Below are 19,516 nucleotides of genomic sequence, written 5' to 3' on the forward strand. Positions count from 1 at the left end.
ATGGTATAAACATACTCTATACGCCAAATACCAACTGGGTAAAACAAGAAAATTGTAGCTTGCCAGTTAAGACATCTTTAATTTATAGTTTGAGTATGGCGGCGGAACCATCCATCACGGCAATACAGTTCGAGAACCTTGTCTTCCCGGCGGTGGTTACTCCTCCTGGCTCCTCTAAGTCTTATTTCCTCGCCGGCGCAGGTATTATTATAATCTATTATACCTTCCTTGAAGGAAATTTATCCTTTATATTATAGTATGAAGAACAAATTGACTAATAATTAATTGTTGCCTTAGCTTTAATTTTGTCATAATGAATTAAAAAGTAATAATCTAGATTAAATAGTTTATTGGTTGGTGATGAATGAGTAGGGGAGAGAGGATTGACGATTGATGGAAAGTTCATAAAGTTCACCGGAATCGGAGTATACTTGGAGGACAAAGCGGTGCCATCACTCGCCGGAAAGTGGAAGGACAAGTCCTCCCAACAATTGCTCCAAACCCTTCACTTCTACAGAGATATCATTTCCGGTATGCTTAAATACATAATCAAAGTAAGAGTCAATTATCTTTATGAAAAAGTCTAAGATGTCAGTAAATTTTGATATTGTGATTTTTAGCTATTAATTAATTATTAATAATATTTTTAATAGTGTAAAATTATATACAATAGTTTAAAATTATTTAATTTTTTTTAATAGTTAAGTGGTGGCTAGAATTTAACAAAAATGTTAGCCTTTAACACTCCTCTATTTTTATTTACGCATGTACCCGTAATGGAAAGTTTGAGTTAAAACGCCATGTTTACTGTCTTTAATTTAGATTCATCAGTTTATATTCGTGATGAAATTGCTCATTAAACGTTGAAAAATCATATTGATGGGATTAAAAGCGTCATCAAATATATTGCGTATACGTAAACTATTTTGGATTGCACTTTTATTTACAAGTGGGACAAAATTAAGGCCAACTAAAGCCCATAAGACAATAATTTCAGCCAAATAATAAAGTTACTCAGAAAGAAAATATCCACAAATCCAAGTTTTGAGAGTGAAAAAATGTATCATTTGATTTGGTACTTTTCTTACTATCTAATAACTCATATTATTCCAACTATATAAAAGAAATTTTTAAGACAGTAATTTTTAATATTTTTTATTATTTAATTATTATAAATATTAAATTATTTTTAATAAATAAATTTTATAAATTTATGTGTATAAATTTTAAAAAATATAAATATAAATTATATATATTTTCTGTATAAATATTTTTAAATATAAATACAAATTATTAATTTAAAATAATAATATTTATTGGTGACGTAAGTAGTTAATTAGTATGTAGTAATTTTTTGCATAAACTTAATTTAACAAATTGTTTATTTCCAGGGCCGTTTGAGAAACTGATTAGAGGATCGAAGATCCTGGCACTGAGTGGAGTGGAGTATTCAAGGAAGGTGATGGAGAATTGTGTGGCACACATGAAATCCGTTGGGACTTATGGCGACGCAGAAGCTGAAGCCATTCAACAATTTGCTGAAGCCTTCAAGAACGTCAACTTCAAACCTGGTGCCTCCGTCTTCTACCGCCAATCACCACTTGGACACTTGGGCCTTAGTTTCTCCCAAGATGGCAACATACCGGAAAAAGAGGCGGCGGTTATTGAGAACAAGCCATTGTCATCGGCGGTGTTGGAGACCATGATTGGAGAGCACGCCGTTTCTCCTGATTTGAAATGCAGCTTGGCTGCAAGATTACCTGCCGTTTTGCAACAGGGTATTATCGTCACACCACCACAACATAACTAATTAAATCAGGAGCGGAGTTAGATAAAATATTAGAGGAGTCAAAAAATATTTATATAATAAATTAAGATTAAAATAAAATTTTAAGAGGATTAAACTAAAATTTATATATAATTTATATGTATTAAAATTAAAATTAGGGACTATCATTTTTCTTTCCTATCATCTGGTTTTGTCCCTGAATTAAATTATATATATTAAACTTTTGCTCAAATAAAAATAATTGAAATGTTAATCACCATTTTAATTATTCTTGTAACTTTTGCCATCAGCCTCGCTTTTAATTTAATTCATCTACCCCAGTTGTGTTCCTCCAATTTTAGGAAATAAAACACTGTTCAGCTTGTTGACTGAGAAATAAATTGAAAGAGTTATAGTTTATTGTAGTTAATTTGTGGATTTTTTTTCTTTTCAAAATTTATGATTTTATATGAATTTTTTTAGGTGATGATCAATAGATCGTAGACCATTATATAATTAGATTAACATTCATACCTTCGTTTAAATAATAAGTTAAAAAATGAAAAAAAAAGATAGTAAATAAGCCTAGTGATTACATATTAACCAAAAATTATTAATCTCGTATTATATAAATTTGATAATAAAAATAAAAGTAAATGACCACCTTAGTCTTTAAAAGATTAGTTTTTGATAAAAGTAAATTGATATTTTTACTTTGAAAATATTATTTTTATTTGGTAAATATACTGCATTTTTTCATAAGTGACAAAAACCCATATATATTAATTGATTCAATTTTTTGTTCCAACGTTGAGAAATTACATAAAAATTATAAAAAAAATTGAGAAACAGCTCTATATCTAGGACCTTTTTATTCATTACTAGAGTATTATTAAGTGTTTAATAATTTAGCTTCAATTGGTTGTTTGATGATTTTGGTTAAGTGTGCAGGGAATCAACTTATGGTGGTCCAAAGTTAAACAAGTCTAATATGATCCTTGAATTAATTAAGTCTTATGTAAAAATTAATTTAAATAATAGTGGCTGAACCTAGAAATTAAAAAAAGAAAGAATTGACCCAAACTTTTTAAAGATCATTTGGTGATCTCAAATTCCTAAGTCTTACATTGCAAAATCGTCGTGTCTTAGTTACTGAAACTCAAATTTCATTTCATTTAATTATTTTTTATGATTAAAGTGATACATTTCCCAAGTTTTAATTCACTTTAACTTGTAGAAAGATTTTACCGAAAATTTCCTATCTTCGCTCTCTTCTGTTTCGGTCATATCAATCTTTTAAAGAAGAAGATAAAAGAAAAAATGAAAAACACACAGAGTTGATTTTGAAAAAAGGCAAAAAAAAATTTGTCATATCAAAACAAGAAAAGGCTACGATCTAGTAGCTTATTTCTCATAGTCAAAACTCAACAAAAATTTGTTTCTTCATTTGTACATCACCAAGAATCAAGAAGAAAAGATCCAAGGTCTCATGCAAGGAAAAAAAAACCATGGAGAATGTGAAGTCACATTAGGTCAGAAGCTTATCAATGGTCAAAATTAAAATTTGGGACCAAAGTCAAGATTAATGGCCAATATTGAAAAAGATGGATGAAAAAGGATGAGAGAGATGCATGCAACAGATTCGAGTTATCTCTATCCCTCTCTCCCTTGATGAAGCCGTCGCTACTCTAATCTTGGAGAAGAAAGATGCTGTGAGGGTGTAACTGATTTCAACTTTGGAAGTTTCACCCTTCTATATTAAGGGTGAACGACCAAGGGTTGAGATCAAGGAGAGTAAGCGAAAAGTATAGAGTTCTCATATAACTACCCTAAAGGTGTCTGAGTTCTTCTCATCCAATGATGTTCATTTAGTTATCGTTTTCTTAGTTTTGTCTGTTTGAGTCTCATGGTAAAAGACAAACATTGTAAGGTTTGTAAGAAAAAGTCATTGATAGAAAAAGGCAATGAGCAAAATTAGAGAAATAGCCATAGATATCTCAGAGTTTCTTTGTACATCTATCTGTTGTGTGTCATGATCCTATGAAAATTTTCTTACAAGTTGGGTTAGCACTTTGCTGTTGAAAGCTTGGTTTGAGTCCAAGTCTAATTCAGATTGGAGTTAGAATCTGGATTTGTCTCATATGGGATTGGGTAGATTTTAGGGAAGAATTGGTGTTTGTAATCTTAAAAATATAGTGAAATTCTATCATTGTTGTGATGGAAACTGGATGTAGGCTACATTGCACCTAGTAGCTGAACCAGGATATATCTAGTGTCAATTCTTCTTCTCTACTTCTTTTCTGTTTCTGGATCTCATGAGACAAAATTAAAATATCTCTAAACTTGTTACGAGACAAAATTAAAATGTCTCTCAACTTGCTACGAGACAAAAGTGAAAAATATCTCCTGAAGTTAGTTGAAAAAGTAAAAGTAATACTCTGAAAAAAGGAAGCTAAGATTCAACCCCCTCCTTCTCTTAGCCACTAATTACCATCAACAAAAAACCAAAACCATATCTTGGTTGATTCTTCCCTAAACTTGAAACACCTCAATTATCCACCGTTTCTCAAGCTTCAAAGCTTCAACTCCTCACCAATTAAATTTCAGCTCCCAAGATTCAATTCCAAGCTTCCAATATCCACCAAGTTAACTCTAATTCAACAAGATATACAATCTAATTCATACAATATCACATGGGTTAGGGTTTTCTTACCGTTACACACGAGTCAAATGGACAAAATCCAGTGATTATCCACTGCTAGAGTACTCCTAAACCATCAAAATCACAAAATCTCTCAATTACCAAAATTCAAATCACGAACTGAAAAGGGAATAACTGGGTAAGAAAACGTGATTTCCTTACCAAATTGTTCAGTGAATTTTGTAGAGAATTTCGAGATGAATGCATGGCTGCTGACGACTTGTCAATCGAAATTCCAGATTGAAAGTTACTTGGAACGGAAAATTGAGGGCAAGGATTTTGCTCTTTTCTTCTTCTTCCTCGGCGTGGAACTCATTTTGTGAAAGGAAGAAGGTTGAAAGCCTCGTTTATATGCTGGACCTTCGGTTCTTGGGTCCGACTCAATCGGTTCGATCTGTTAGTCCAATTTTGAGCTAAAATTTGTAAAATTAGTGTCAAAATTCATATTTTAATTATTTCAACTTCATTTAACTATAAAATGTATTTTTTTAATTTTTTTGAATAATAATTAATTTATTAACTAATTATTCATTAATTATTCAAAATTTACAAGAAAAATGTTGAGAAAGTGGTTGAAGAAGTGTGAAAGAACTGGTGCATATGCGCTATTAGGTGCTTCAGTATAGCAGGTTTTTCTTCCTCATCTAATTTCTTTTCTTTTTCTTATGAAGATCGGTCTCTCTCTCTTTCTCTTTCTCAACCAAGTAGATAGTTGTTCTACAATGACAATTATGAAATTAATCCCTCTCTCTCTTTCCATAACCAAATAGATAGTTACTCTACGATGCCAATTACGAAACTAACCATGGAAAAAATTTCTTTGTGAAAAAAATTATAGTGGTGAGACTAGTGTTATAGACAAAGAGAAAGACAAAAGTCTTTGTTTATGGTGCAGGAAAATGGAACAGAAGTTGGCACTCCACACTCAATACGATGTCGTTTTTAGACAATAGAGACACTAAATTCGATACATCGTTTTGTACATGCCAACGTGTAATAATAAATCTATATCAACATTTTAATCACGTCTCATTGATGAAAAATGATTCAAAAACTATTTTGAATTTTAGAGTGCAAGTTCATGAACGAAATTGAATAACTATTCATTTCAGAAATTATTTTGAAATTTGAGTGCAAATTCAGAAATTAAATTGAGACTTAACTACAACTAATTTATACACAAGACAATCCAAATAAAAAATTTACTTATTTTGCTATTAATTTACTTGTGCACTAAAGCACCAAGGAATCCTTTACCACAAAATAGAGCCGTCAAAATGGACCAAATTCATCGGGACAGTCTATTTACCTACTTAAATAGGTATGTTTTGCCTCTAAAATTAAGTCCTTTAAATTTCGGGTTGAGCTCGATGAACAAAAAAAATGACGGGTTAAATAGGCTAGTTCATAGGCTAAATGGGCGGTCTGTTTATTTTTTTATATTTTTTCAAAAAAATAGCACATTTAGCCAATATTTCTTTCGATTTGATCTGAAAATTCGACCAATCAACTAAAAAATATTGTTTGTTTAAAGTTTCTGACTTAAAATTGATATTTTTTATCAAAATATTTTTTTAAAAAATAAAATAAAAAAATAAATAAATTGATCTATTTAATCCATTAAACTGACCATAAATTATTTAAATTGAAAAATTATAATCTACAAATGAATCGAATTTAAATAGTCCAATCCATTTAATCTAAGGACTTAAGGTAGCGTTTGGTTACTGAGACATAGACACAGTGGTACACGGTGACACATGTCTGCTGTTTGGTTTGATGAGACACAGATTTTCGAAGGACACGGGGACACGGATGGACACGGAGACACTAAATTTGTGTACCTCCAATTTGGTGAGACACTGAGACAACTTGTGAGACACTAATTTTTTACTCTTTTATCTTTATTGAGTTTTTAAAATTTGTCTTCTTATCTTCCCAAATCTTTTTTTTTCTCTTTCTCTTTTAAATTCTACAACTAAATTTACTTTTCTATTTTTTTCAAAAAAATTTGTACATTTTATTTTTTTATTTATTTAAATTTTGATTAATCTTTGATAAATTCTGAACTTTAATTTTCTATTTTTTTTCAAGAATAATTATATATTTAATATTTAAATGATAATTTAAGATGGTATTAGAAGAAATAAAAAATTATTAGAAGAAATAAAAATTTAATGGTGATGACATACATTGTTTGGGATAATAAGTTATTATAATGGTGGTAAAATTTGTGGTTGAATGAAGGGTAATTTAATCTTTTTTAAATATATGTGTCTTGTTTCTTATTTTTGCCAAACACAATACATAGACACAAATATTTTATGTCTATGTCTTTAATGTCTGTGTCTCTATATCTACATTTCATCAAATACATCAACCAAACGGAACCTAATGAATTGAATCTAAATAGATTGAGCTAACCCAGTTTCACAGCCCTACCACAAAGTGCACTTTATTGTTTTTTTTTTTTTAGAGATAAAAGAAAAAGAAAATGTAATAAATCATGATTTCTCTCTACGGTGGTGGTAGCTGAGATTGATAGACTGCCTACTTCCCCGAACACATGGCAATAACATTGACCTCCTACGTAAAGGACTACAGTTTAATTAGATCTGCCCATTCAAATATTTTATTTAGTCTATTTTAAATATTCAAACTGACCTCTTAATTAAATTAAAATAAATCTAATTAAATCTGATTGCATTGGTCGAAGGTATAATTAATGAATAGATTTTGTGAATTTTATATAATACATTAATAAAGTTTTATTTTAAAGATTAAATTTAATAATTATTATATAATATTTATAGAATGTAATTTCAAATTATGTTGAATTTATTAAAAATATGACTTGATCTAAATATTATTAACGTGTCTTAATTAAAAAAAAAAAACTTTTTCAGTGACATTCCAAAATTAATTTTAATACCAAAAAGATAGAATATGAGATTAAAGGGACAATAAATATGCATCGTCTAATTGCAAAAGTAAAATAAATTAGGATTAATATTAAGGTTTTAGAAATCAAACTGTCAAATGACCTGTTTTAATTAATAATTTATCAATTTAAAAATTTAATTTAGTTCAATGATAGTTTAATTAGAATAACCAAATTATAATAAAATAATATGTAAAATTATAAATAAATATACAAAAATATAAATATATACTAATATAAATTTAAAAAGTGCAAAACCAACTTCAATTTTATAATCTCGTATAAATATAATGTAAGAGTTAAATAAAAAATAGTCAAATCTTAATATTTATATTTGTATAAAATATAATTATATATAAAAAATATTTAAATTTAAATAACTCATTAGAGACACTTTTTTTTTAAGGTTACCAGTGAGATTCGAACTCGAAATTTCTCGAAATTTCTAAGTGAGGATAAAGAAAATATACCATTTGAATTATAACTCGTTGGTAACTCATTAAAAACACTTACACAAGAATGATAAACAAGATATATTTATACAAAAATTGGCCAATTTTTTATTCGAAAGATTTAATCGCTGACTAAAAGATCCCTAAAAAATATTATCGATAAAACAGTGTTTGAATGATTTAAAAATACAATAAAAATAATCAATAAATATTATAATTTTTTTGTGGAAATATTTCAATAAATATTTAAAGGTGTAATAAAAATTCGAAACAAAATTTAACCTTTAAATTTTTGTTTTTATTTTTTTTAAAAATATAGTCATTCACAATTAAAAAAAATTAAAAAAACTCTATTTGACAAAAATTTACAAAATTTTAAGAATAAAAGGATTTTATTTTTTAATCATAGTTGTAATAAAAATTTAATTTTTAAAATTATTTTTTAGAATATATATTTAATATTTATTTTTTGTCATTTTTTAAATCTTTTAATAATTTATTTATCATTAATATCTGTTGAGATTTATTGTATTAGTAATACGAATTTTTAAATACTATTTTAGTAATTGTTTAGCAGTTTATGAACAGTTTTTAAACAGATAATTTTAACTTATCAACTAAGCTACATGGTCAAATACTTGTTGGTTCAACTCAACCAATTCGGTTTGATTCAAAACATTAATTAACATGGTTCACCCGGTGGAATTTTCACTACATGTGTATAAGAAATTAAGAATAGGAGCCATTTGGAGTTTAGACCAACCTTTGTCCTTTCTGACGGCTTTTAATATTGTTAGTTTATTCCACATACATCCAATCAATGGTAACTTGCACGATATAAAATAAAATAAAATAAAATAAAATTATTTATGTTATTAGCTAGGTTTGTGTTGTTTTAATTGAATTTAATATAATATTTATAAAGAGAATAAATTATTGTTTTGTCTATAAAATTTGAAATTCTGATAAATTTATCCATAAATAAATAAACTAAATTTATCTTTAGCAAAGATGAATAAATTATCATTATACTAACAAATCTATTTAAGAATATTATTAATATTTGAATATTTTTTTAATAAACTACCAAAATTAATTTCTAATTATTAAATTACTAACAGAATACTTTTTAAATTTATTAATAACAAAAATATTCTCAACATCGTTTAATATACAATAAAAATAAGTAATATATATACATTTTATAAATAGCAAATAATTTTTGTATTTGCACTGACAAACTGTTTATTTATTTAATTTGAAATGTTGTAAATATAATTTAGATAATTATTAAGAACTACATAAAAATAAAAACAAAAAATCAATTTCTAGATTTTTTAATGTTTTTAAAATATTTGGATGTTAAAAAAATTGCAATTTAAATCAATTATAGTAAATCAAAATATTTTAAAAATAAAAATATTTTTTTTAATCTTACTAAAAATCATATTGAAATCTGACTTTTATATCTAACAGTTGAATATTTTATGATGTTTTAAAGTATTTCATAGTTACTAAATTAAAAAAATAAATTAATAACTAAAAATAATAATAAAAAAATAATAACTTTGATGACTCTCAAACATTTATCTATAGAAGAAGTATAGAGAATCAATGAAATAACTGTATAATGTGTACAATGAGATTTAGAGATATTTATTTACTAGGACATCAGATATTTAGTATCTCTGGTATTCGAATAGTTATTCTGAATAATATAAATATATTGTGTTACGTTTGAGAAATTAATAATATTTTATTCTAAATGTTTATTTTTTAACTCATATTGAACCAAATAAACAGCAGCACATTGTATATATTATACAGAAACTCCATTAATTTCCTAGCGAAATTCTTATCTATAATATTTTATTGTAATCCCTGTATTAGTCTATGGTGACAGAAGCGTAAGTCACGTTATTGTTTGTTTAATATTCCTTAGAAGTTTAAAGATCTATATAAAGTACCCAATTTGCTCTCTGATCTTCACACTCATCAAACACTACTCATAGAGCTATGGTGAAGGCAGCATCCCTTGCCGGAGTCAACGTGGAGTTCCTTGAATTCCCGCCAGTGGTCACACCTCCGGGGACCACCAAATCATATTTCCTTGCCGGCGCAGGTTCTTCGATCGATCGCTTTCTCTATTCAACTTAATTAGTTCTTCAAAATAATCTATATAATGCATGCAATGGTTGCAGGGGTGAGAGGGTTACCAATTAATGGGGTATTCATCACGTTCACGGGACTCGGGTTATATTTGGAAGACAAAGCAGTTCCATATTTGGCTTCAAGGTGGAAGGCCAAAACCCCTGCTCAGTTGTTGGATTCTCTTCATTTCTACAGAGACATCATCCAAGGTCCTCAATCCTCCATAATTAATTTTAATGTTCTAGCTAAAACATCTTGTTAAGTTAATCTTCTTTTAAAAAAATATAAAAGTTAATTACCTAACACTTTTTCATTTTATAATTAATCCGCTGTCTAGCTTAATTGGAATTTTGGTAGTGTGGTCCCTCTTTTTATATTCTCTTCTTTTACTATTATCTCAATTATTGAAGTTTAATTATTTAATTTTCATTAAATTGCTTCTTTTGACGCGTAGCACGTCAATAATTTCTCGTATCGGACATCTCACATTCTTTTTTGACTGGAAATATTATATGTAAGTGGGTATTTTAATGAAAAAATATATATTATTGCAACCATGTTATATGCTATTAAATTAATCATAAATATAAAATATAAATACATACTAAAATTAAATTAAATTACTTTTATATATATATTAACAAATTTTAATATGTAAATAGTATTTTTGATATTATCGGATTCCATAATATAAATTTTAATTTGTTCTTAGACCAATTGAATAATGAAGTGAATTAATTGATCTGACTGGTGTGTTATAATTAATTAGGTCCGTTTGAGAAACTGATTAGAGGGTCAAAGCTTAAAACATTGGATGGTCCTGAATATGTAAGGAAGGTTTCAGAAAATTGTGTGGCATACATGAAATCCGTAGGAACATTCGGTGATGCAGAAGAAAAAGCTATTCATGAATTCAGACAAGCCTTCAAGGATCAAAACTTCCCACCAGGCTCTACTGTCTTCTATGAACAATTCCCCAATGGAACATTAGGGGTCAGTATATATACTATACTTAATTAATTAATTTTAATTAACCAATAGTAATATAATTTAATTGAATTTAACATGTTTGGTTAATTAATAACAGCTGAAATTCTCCAAGGATGACACAATACCAGAACATAGGAATGCATTTATTGAAAACAAGGCACTTTCAGAGGCAGTGTTGGAGACAATGATTGGGGAGATTCCTGTTTCGCCTGCTTTTAAAGAGAGTTTGGCTACAAGACTTTCTCAGATTCTGAATGAGGCCAATCCCTCCATTGAGTTCTAAGAAGTTGAAGTTCTCATCAACAACCTTCAATAAAAAAGGGTTCCAACTAGACATTGCTGTTTACTTTGTCATAAATAATGCCACTCTTCTTGTCTCAACTATCTCTGTGCTTGTCTGCCTTTCTTTCCTTTATGCCAAATTGCCAATCAATTAAATGAGTGAAACAAAGTAGATGTTTCTACTAAAGCTCCAAATATATATTTCTTAGACTACTAATTTCATTAGTTACACTAAGTAATTTCATCCAAGAACATAAATGTTGACATGAAAGACAATGATAATGCAATACTTAAAAATTACAAAATATTTAACCCATATGATATTTAACATAAAAAACAAATTTTTGACTAAAAGAAGATAGAGAAATACTAATTTTATATATTAATACTTTAATATACATAGTTATGATAAAATAATAAAACCTATTTATTTGATAGCTCATAAGACAATTCTTGCACTAAGTTTGTTTTTGGAGTTGAATTAGATCCATTAAATTATAAAATTGCAGTTGTTATTGGGCACCCAAACCTTTGTCTACCAACTATGAAGTGGTGGTGGTGATGATCATCGATCCGCCACATTATTTGAATGAATAATTAAATATGGATTTAAAGTCCAACAGATTAAGTTATTCTGTAAAAGAATTACAAATTTGGACAAAAGCTTTTAACCTTGGCTTGGTTTAGTTTGGTTTGTGCATACACGAAAACTAAACACAGGGTTAGTCTGATGTGTCTTAGTAAGAGAATATGCTAATAAGAGTAGTAGGCTTGTAAATACTACATTGAGAGAATCTGATGTGTGTTAATATATAAAAATGTTCGAATTCTATGTATATATGAGGTACATCCATGGCATCAACATCAAGTTCATGTTTAGTAATTATTAAGAAGATTATTATTAAATCTGACAAAAATGTCCAACCTATGGCCTCAGCATGGAGAAATTTAATCACACCCAAATTAAAAGGGTTAGTTGTCCACAAGAATCTCGCAAGCATAAATTAACCAGTTCTTTAATTTCCTCATAATTATCAAGTTAACAACCAGAAGAACAGCATGCATCTAATGAAAATAAGGCAGTATTGGAGACCATGATTTAGGGAGATTCCTGTTACCCTTGCTTTAAAAGATAGTTTGACTACAAGGCTTTTTTCAGATTCTGAATGTGGCCAACCCCTGCATTGAGTTCTAACTTCAGTTGAAGAAAGATTACATCTAATTGTAAAAATTAATGCTAGTTTCTTTTGTGATTATCCTTGTACTTGGCTACTTGTATCATAATATGCTGTAACAGATGTTGTATCCAGAGCATCAAGCTTCTTATGTTCCCTAATTTCCATCATTTTTTTTCTTTTGGTGTCTCATTCAATATATGCAAAAAGAAAACCATCATAGTAACCTGAACTCTGCATTATATTCACACAGATCCTTAACCATCTGTGCTATATTTGTTCACATATCATAGTAACAAAACAAAGAAATTCACATTTTCACCATTCATTTTATTAATACACTAGAAGCTGGTGAGTGATAGATTGAATGTGCTCCTAAGGTAATTTTTCTGCTACATCTTCCGCAACCGAATTTCCACTTTTCGTGTGATGTAATCCATTATCAGTATCAGAATCATGCAATTTTTTATCAGTAGTATCATCATGTTTGAATAACTCATATAATCTGGTGGCCAAACTCTGTTTTGCAGCAGGGGAAACACCATGCTTTCCAATCATTGATTCAAGCACAGCTTCTGAGAGTAGTTTATTCTCAATCACTGCAGTTCCGGCTTCTGGAATAGATCCATCTTTAGAAAAACCAATCTGTTTGCAGTCAAAACAAACAAAATATTATCAAAATGAGTACACGATTGAAAAAATAAAAAAAATCGATCACAAATCATCCATCATATTCATATACATATTTGATTTTCATAAAAAAAAAAAGCTTGATTATGCAGCTATAAAAAAGTTTGATTATTCTGCTACGATAAGCATGGATTATTCTAGACAATTATTATATCAGAAAAAAGAACTAACTCGCATGAATCTGTTTTATATTATGCATCAAAATTAAATTAATAATACTAATTTGGTGGTTAATTTTAGTAAATCATCTTTTATTGTGGCATAACTAACCACTAGAGATCCGTTGGGTAATAGTGTGAAAAGAATAGAGGAATCTGGAGGGAAATTCTGATCTTTGAAAACGGAAAGAAACTTGTCAATGGCATTGGCTTCTTGGTCAGTGTAAATTCCAAGATGCTTCCAAATAGCGACGCAATTTTCAGAGACTTTCTGGGAGTATTGTTGACCCGTCAAAGGCAAAATCATCGTTACCTGCATAAATTTCTCAAACGGACCTACACCATAAAAATTCAGATCAGTGCTGTTAAAGTTTTCACAGCCATAGGTGCCTGGATGCAGAGAGTAACGGTTACCTGTAACGATGTCTCTGAAGAAGTCGACGGATTCCGTTAACTCGCTCGGGGTCTTACCGTTCCATTTGACGGCGAGTGAGGGAACGGCGTTATCCTGGAGGTAAACAGCAATGGCGGTGAACTTGACGAATTTGTCGTCGATTTGGAGGCCCCTGACTCCTGCTCCGCCAAGGAAGAAGCTCTTGTCGGAGCCTGGAGCTTTGGCGGTGGCCGGAAACGTGACATTGTCGACTTGCACGGCGGACAAGGAGGAGGGTAGGACCATTTTGAAAGTGAGTGAATGGAAGGAATAGGCGTGTAGCTTTATAGACCTATCAACTATTAAAAATAAATTATATATATATAATAACTAATTTTGATAATTAATTTTAATAAATAAATAATATTTTTATATGAAAATAGCAAAATCATGACTAATTTTTTCTTCAAAATAAATAGTTAGTAGAATTGACAATTGAGAATATCCACGTAAGTGTCCAAAAAGTGAATACTAGATTTATTATGCAAGGAATACTCATCAAATATTCTCTCTTAGCATGCCTATATGTATAGTGGGGTTACATTCTCCTTCACTCTATGCTCATAAGTCTTTGATGAGTTGAAATTATATTCTTAAATGTGATTTATTTAATATTTAAAATGTGATACTTAGGGAGATATGAGTGGAAATAAGGTGCATATCCCATGATGAAGATGGACTTTCCAGTTTCCACAGCCCAACCCCCTTGAAAATGAAGTTCCTTATTAAAACTTGAAGTCAATGTGCAACTAACACTCAACTATTCTAATCAGTAATAATTACTCAAACTCTCAAATTCACGGGTTGTTTAGTTAGTAGCTACGTTCTTGTTCTATATTTCTAAGGAAGAAGTTTCAAACTAAAATAAAAATCTGACTTCGTAGCTCATCATTTTTGTTTCCTTAATTAAAAATTTAGGAATTCTAATTTTTCTTTAGGGAAGGTATTAAGAGTGTTTTATTTCCGTTAATCAAACAAATCCTTTTTTTTAAAATAATAAGTTATATTTTATTAATTATTAAAAAATAAAATATAAAGATATCAAAAAGTAGGTTAGCATAATAAACCATGAGAATTTTTTAAAACAATACACTAAAGATATTTATTCAACGGTGCTGGTTGAAGGACGAAAAAGAATCTTAAAAGAAGAAAGAATAATAAATCAAATTGAATGAAACTAAAAGTTTGTCTCACGGAGGTCACAATTTAAACTAAAAATTTTTTAGATTTTATGGAGCAATTTGACGGAGCTTGCTAGAATAGCAAAACGATATCGAAGTAGAACCTTCAAAAATTAACGGGTTGCAAACTTTTCAACAGTTCCAACAAATGATGGCAAGCAACTGAGGATTACAGTCAGCATTCTTCAACGGGTTAAACATCTCTATTGATGCAATCAACCATGTCCAAAAATCGTTAGGACTTTGAGGGAAAAGACAGTCACGGAGATAATTTTGACACCATACTTTTTTAATTTCAGAGCCATCGATCAAACAATGAGTGATTGTTTCTGTTAGAAATAAGTGACTAAACTAGAAGAAGGATTTGTGCATTATTAAGTGTAATCAAGTTGTGTATTCAAGTTGTCTGGAATGATATAATATAAAAGGATATTTATAGGTACTAAGAGAATCGTACTAATAAAGACGTAATCTCCTATAATAAATATTCAAATATACTAAATAATACTAATTGATCCTAATTAATCCTATTTATATTCTAACCATTTCTGTTGCTTCATGACACTGGGAGCATATTGACAATATAGATGGGATATGGCGGTGAATATGAGTAAGTATCAGAAGACGACCATAGAGAACTTTTTCGATAAATAGTTTAATTTTATGAAGCAAGTTCAACTTCCAGAGATCAATCCACGACTTTTTCTACTACATATAACTAAGGCAAAATTCCAAAGACAGATGGTGCCAATTCTGTAACCTAAAGTTATATCATATTACTTGATTTTGTTCAAATCTTTTTTTTGTTGCGTTATATCAATAATTTTTATAGTATATATCCAAATAGGTCTTTAAAAAATTGTGTCAGGTATTTTTGTTTTTAAGAAAATTTTATTACGTTGAAATCCTAAACTTTATAAAAGTAAGACATATAGATCCTTTTGTCACACTTTTAAAAATTTATTTGTCCAAGTAAAAATAACGGATTTAACTAAAGTAAAGATTTATATGTCTTATTTTTATAAAATTCAGAACCTTAATATAATAATTTTTTGGTGGATTCTATGGTGCCTTTTATTATAGTGCCTAAATTGACTAACTTGTTTTTATAAGTAAAAAATAAAATGTACAAAGTAAAAATAAAATATTTAAAGTTTATTAAATATTATTTCTTTGCCTTTTTTTTAGTAAGTTAGACACCATAGCATTCACCTAATTTTTTTTAAGAAATAAAAACGTTCGGCATAAGATTTTCTGAGACCTATCCGGGTATATAAATTTAACAGCATATTTTTTTTCAAAGTCTTGAGAACATTTCTCTTAACATGAATATTTATTATATTCCACAACTGAATTGATGAACTGAAAAGAAACATGACTGAAGGAATGATATGATGATAAGAAAGAGTGGAATTTTGATATTGTAATAATAAACTAATTATTAACAAATCTGCATGTAGTTCTGATTTGACCATTATTGCCAGTGAGAGGAGAAAGCAGGCTCATCTTAACCATGGCATCTGCAAAATCCTTCTTGAAACGACCAAAGTTTCTGCTATACATAAAGACCTGAGAGTCAGTGATGCCTGCTCCATTAGCATAGAGCTGCTGATCAGAGTGCACAAGACCCCTTTGATTCACAAGATTCTGATAGAAAGCGTTGTCAAAAGTGTCTGGAGTGGTTGAATCAAAGGGAGAGAGGTTGTCATCTCCATCACCTTTTGCAGAGGGACACAATGCTTTCATTGCTTCTGCAAAGCTTGGATCTATGTTGCTCTCATTGTAAATCCTGTGTTTGAAGAATCTGCACCTCACTCGTCCTATTGTGTGGCCACCTGAACAGTTAACATTACAGAATTACAAATCATCAAATGCATGCATGCCACAAATGGGATTCATTTGGATGTAATGCACTAAATAGGTTCTATGTTCTCTCACTGTTAAATTTAACACAAACAATTTGCATATTAAAGTGCTAATAGGATTTGATTTTCCTAAGTAAAATTGATTTATCAAGGATTATTAATATAATTTTTTTTATTTTAAAGAGTTGATGATTGATTTTTAAGATTTAGCGTTTTGTATCAAAAGAAAATTGAAAAAAAAATTAAAAAGAAAAAATATTATATAAAAATTTTGATTATATTTTTTTAACATATAAAAAAGATATGATTTAATTAGTAATGTTATTAATACCCGTGTTACTCGTTCGGTTAACTATAAGTATTAAATTTAAGTATTTACTATTTAATAATTGGAAAGCATTTCAACTTGTTTAAATTTTTTTTTTACCAAAAGTAAAATGCTTAAAATATTAGATATTAAATTACAATTTAGTCCATACCTTAGAGAATAAAATAATATTTTACCCTTTTAATGTATTACCCTAAATTTAGACTGAAAAGTCTGAAATTTATATTCTAGAATTTCACCTAGGTGCCCCCATTTTGATGTATTATATTAAATCTAAGATTCATATCTAAATTTTTTATCATGAATTTATATGTTGAATTAATATAATTAGTACCTGATAAAGTAACCATTTCTTGGATGGTGAAATTTTTCTTTTGGAAAGCAGTGATAAGGGAACTGAGATTGAAGAAGGGAGCAGGTAAGTCTGAATTAGACTCACTTAAACTTGCAGTGGTTGAGTCTCTTCTCCCCAATTTAACCTCCCATCTTGGTCCTTTTAGCTGATACATATATATGTACATTTTATCTTATGAATTAATTACACAAATTTTGATTAGTTAGATATTGGTTAATTGTATTATTATTATGTTACTTACAGCAGAAACAGCATCTCTGGCAGCAAGAGCTAAGATGTCAGCACAAGAAACAACAGAAGGACACATGGACTCCAATTGGGATTTGATGCTGTCAATGACCTCAAAACCCCTCAATGAGTTCTTGTTGGGACCTGAATTCTTCTCACCTATGAAGTTTGGGGTGTCATCTAGCAATACCGATGCATCACATCCCTGTATTATTGTATATATAAAAATCAACATTCATTGTTTATATTAATACAAACTTTTTTCCAAGTGTTGAAGGATATTATTCTAAGAATCTAATTAGGTAACTAACTATTTAATTTATCAATCAAGCAATTTTTTTTTTAAATTTCATTTTTAACTCACGTTAACATTGAAACGAATATTTAGGGGCACAGCCTCATGCAATAAAAGGAGGACAATAGTCCCCTAAACTTTAAATTTTATTTAGAGTAAAATATCATTTTTGTGTTCAACGTTTTGGGTAAATCTTAAAATTATCCCTAATATTTAAATTGACTTAATGTTGTCCTATCGTTATGATCTGTTAACAGAATTGACGGCAGGACAAAATTGAGACGATTTTGAAATGTTAAGAACTTAAATAGGACGAAAACGTTAGAACAAAAGCGATACATAGAAATAAATTTTAATTTTATCCTTTAATAATATCAATTTTTTCGGTACATAGTTATTCAATTATTTTTTAATTATATCTAAGTAAATTACATCATTTAATCATATTACTTTCATTCTAAATAAATTTATTTTTTTATAATTTTACCCTTAAAGATTTTTACTCATCACAAAATATTTATAGAATGACTAGTCCATAAACTTACGGTGAAAAAAACAAATGATACATCTAAGTAAAAATTTTATTTTACTCTTTCTATTGCAAAATTATTTTTTGGCCCCTCCCTAAAATTTAACTTAGCTTTGTCCCCGTGAATACCCAAAATTACATACCAAAAGAACATATAAATTTCTGCTAAAAAAAATCTAAAAGTAAAGTAGAATATCAAGAGTCAATGATAATTTTGTTGAAAATCACGAAAAAGACCAGTAGATAAGTATTATATGTGTTTGAAATTGAAGTCAAATTTTGATTAATATGAGTGGAAAAAAATTAATAAAAAAATATTTAAAAAAGAATGAAAAAAATTAGTTAAAGTTGGCTATAAAAAAAATTGGCTTTCTATACTTTGTTGTATAATAATTGGAGTTGCTATTGCATGCATGTATAGGAAACTATATAATATACATTACTACTATAGTCTACTATATATATAAGGGATAGGATATATAATAATGCATGAAATGAGACTTGCTTGGACAAAACAATCATGGAAATGGAGGCGAAGCAAGGAAGCACCCATGCGAGGCTCTTGGGAAACAGCATCAATCACTGCCTTCCTAATGGTTTCAACAGCTTTCGGACACGTTTTGTGATAGAAATTTTCACTTAACAACTCATGATCATCATCACCTGAACCAATCCCAATAACACATAATGTTATTGCCAAAATCAACCAACACTTGTTAAATGCCATTGAGACACAACACAATTCAGTGCTTTAAGATTATATGTACTATATATGTAATTGATATGGTTAATTACATGGACATGGAATAATGATAACAATGTTATGCTTTATATAGAAAAGAAGGTTCAACCAACTACACAAAATTTCAGGTTTATGTATGTACAATTGTCCATATTCTACGGGTCAACTGTGCAAACTCAAGACAAATCATATATATTTTATTTGATTATAGTAAAAAATGCAGATACAAATGTTAGGGATCAAGAAAGCGTT

General features: G+C 28.9%; 4 protein-coding genes across 4 annotated transcripts; 2 read left to right on the top strand and 2 right to left on the bottom strand.

The window, feature by feature from the left end:
• The first annotated feature begins 29 nt into the window (after positions 1–29).
• LOC107467625 (chalcone--flavanone isomerase 1A) lies at positions 30–2,188 on the top strand. Its single transcript, XM_021131480.2, has 3 exons — positions 30–201; positions 373–531; positions 1,392–2,188. Exons 1-3 carry the CDS (start codon positions 96–98, stop codon positions 1,808–1,810), a joined length of 684 nt encoding a protein of 227 aa, XP_020987139.1. The 5' UTR covers positions 30–95; the 3' UTR covers positions 1,811–2,188.
• Positions 2,189–9,781: 7,593 nt separating this feature from the next.
• LOC107467675 (chalcone--flavanone isomerase 1B-1) lies at positions 9,782–11,454 on the top strand. Its single transcript, XM_016086829.3, has 4 exons — positions 9,782–9,984; positions 10,064–10,222; positions 10,783–11,006; positions 11,101–11,454. The coding sequence occupies exons 1-4, from the start codon at positions 9,879–9,881 to the stop codon at positions 11,284–11,286; spliced, it is 675 nt and encodes a 224-aa protein (XP_015942315.1). The 5' UTR covers positions 9,782–9,878; the 3' UTR covers positions 11,287–11,454.
• A 1,223-nt stretch (positions 11,455–12,677) lies between these two features.
• On the bottom strand, positions 12,678–14,013 carry LOC107467674 (chalcone--flavanone isomerase 2). Its single transcript, XM_016086828.3, has 3 exons — positions 13,723–14,013; positions 13,421–13,644; positions 12,678–13,105 (listed from the first exon to the last, which is right to left on the bottom strand). Exons 1-3 carry the CDS (start codon positions 13,985–13,987, stop codon positions 12,836–12,838), a joined length of 759 nt encoding a protein of 252 aa, XP_015942314.1. The 5' UTR covers positions 13,988–14,013; the 3' UTR covers positions 12,678–12,835.
• Positions 14,014–16,236: 2,223 nt separating this feature from the next.
• LOC107467673 (cationic peroxidase 1) lies at positions 16,237–19,309 on the bottom strand. The gene is made up of 4 exons (XM_016086827.3): positions 19,028–19,309; positions 17,712–17,903; positions 17,450–17,615; positions 16,237–16,757 (listed from the first exon to the last, which is right to left on the bottom strand). Exons 1-4 carry the CDS (start codon positions 19,247–19,249, stop codon positions 16,357–16,359), a joined length of 981 nt encoding a protein of 326 aa, XP_015942313.1. The 5' UTR covers positions 19,250–19,309; the 3' UTR covers positions 16,237–16,356.
• Positions 19,310–19,516: the final 207 nt, after the last annotated feature.

Source organism: Arachis duranensis, chromosome 9, assembly GCF_000817695.3.
Source record: "Arachis duranensis cultivar V14167 chromosome 9, aradu.V14167.gnm2.J7QH, whole genome shotgun sequence".
Lineage (NCBI taxonomy): Eukaryota > Viridiplantae > Streptophyta > Magnoliopsida > Fabales > Fabaceae > Arachis > Arachis duranensis.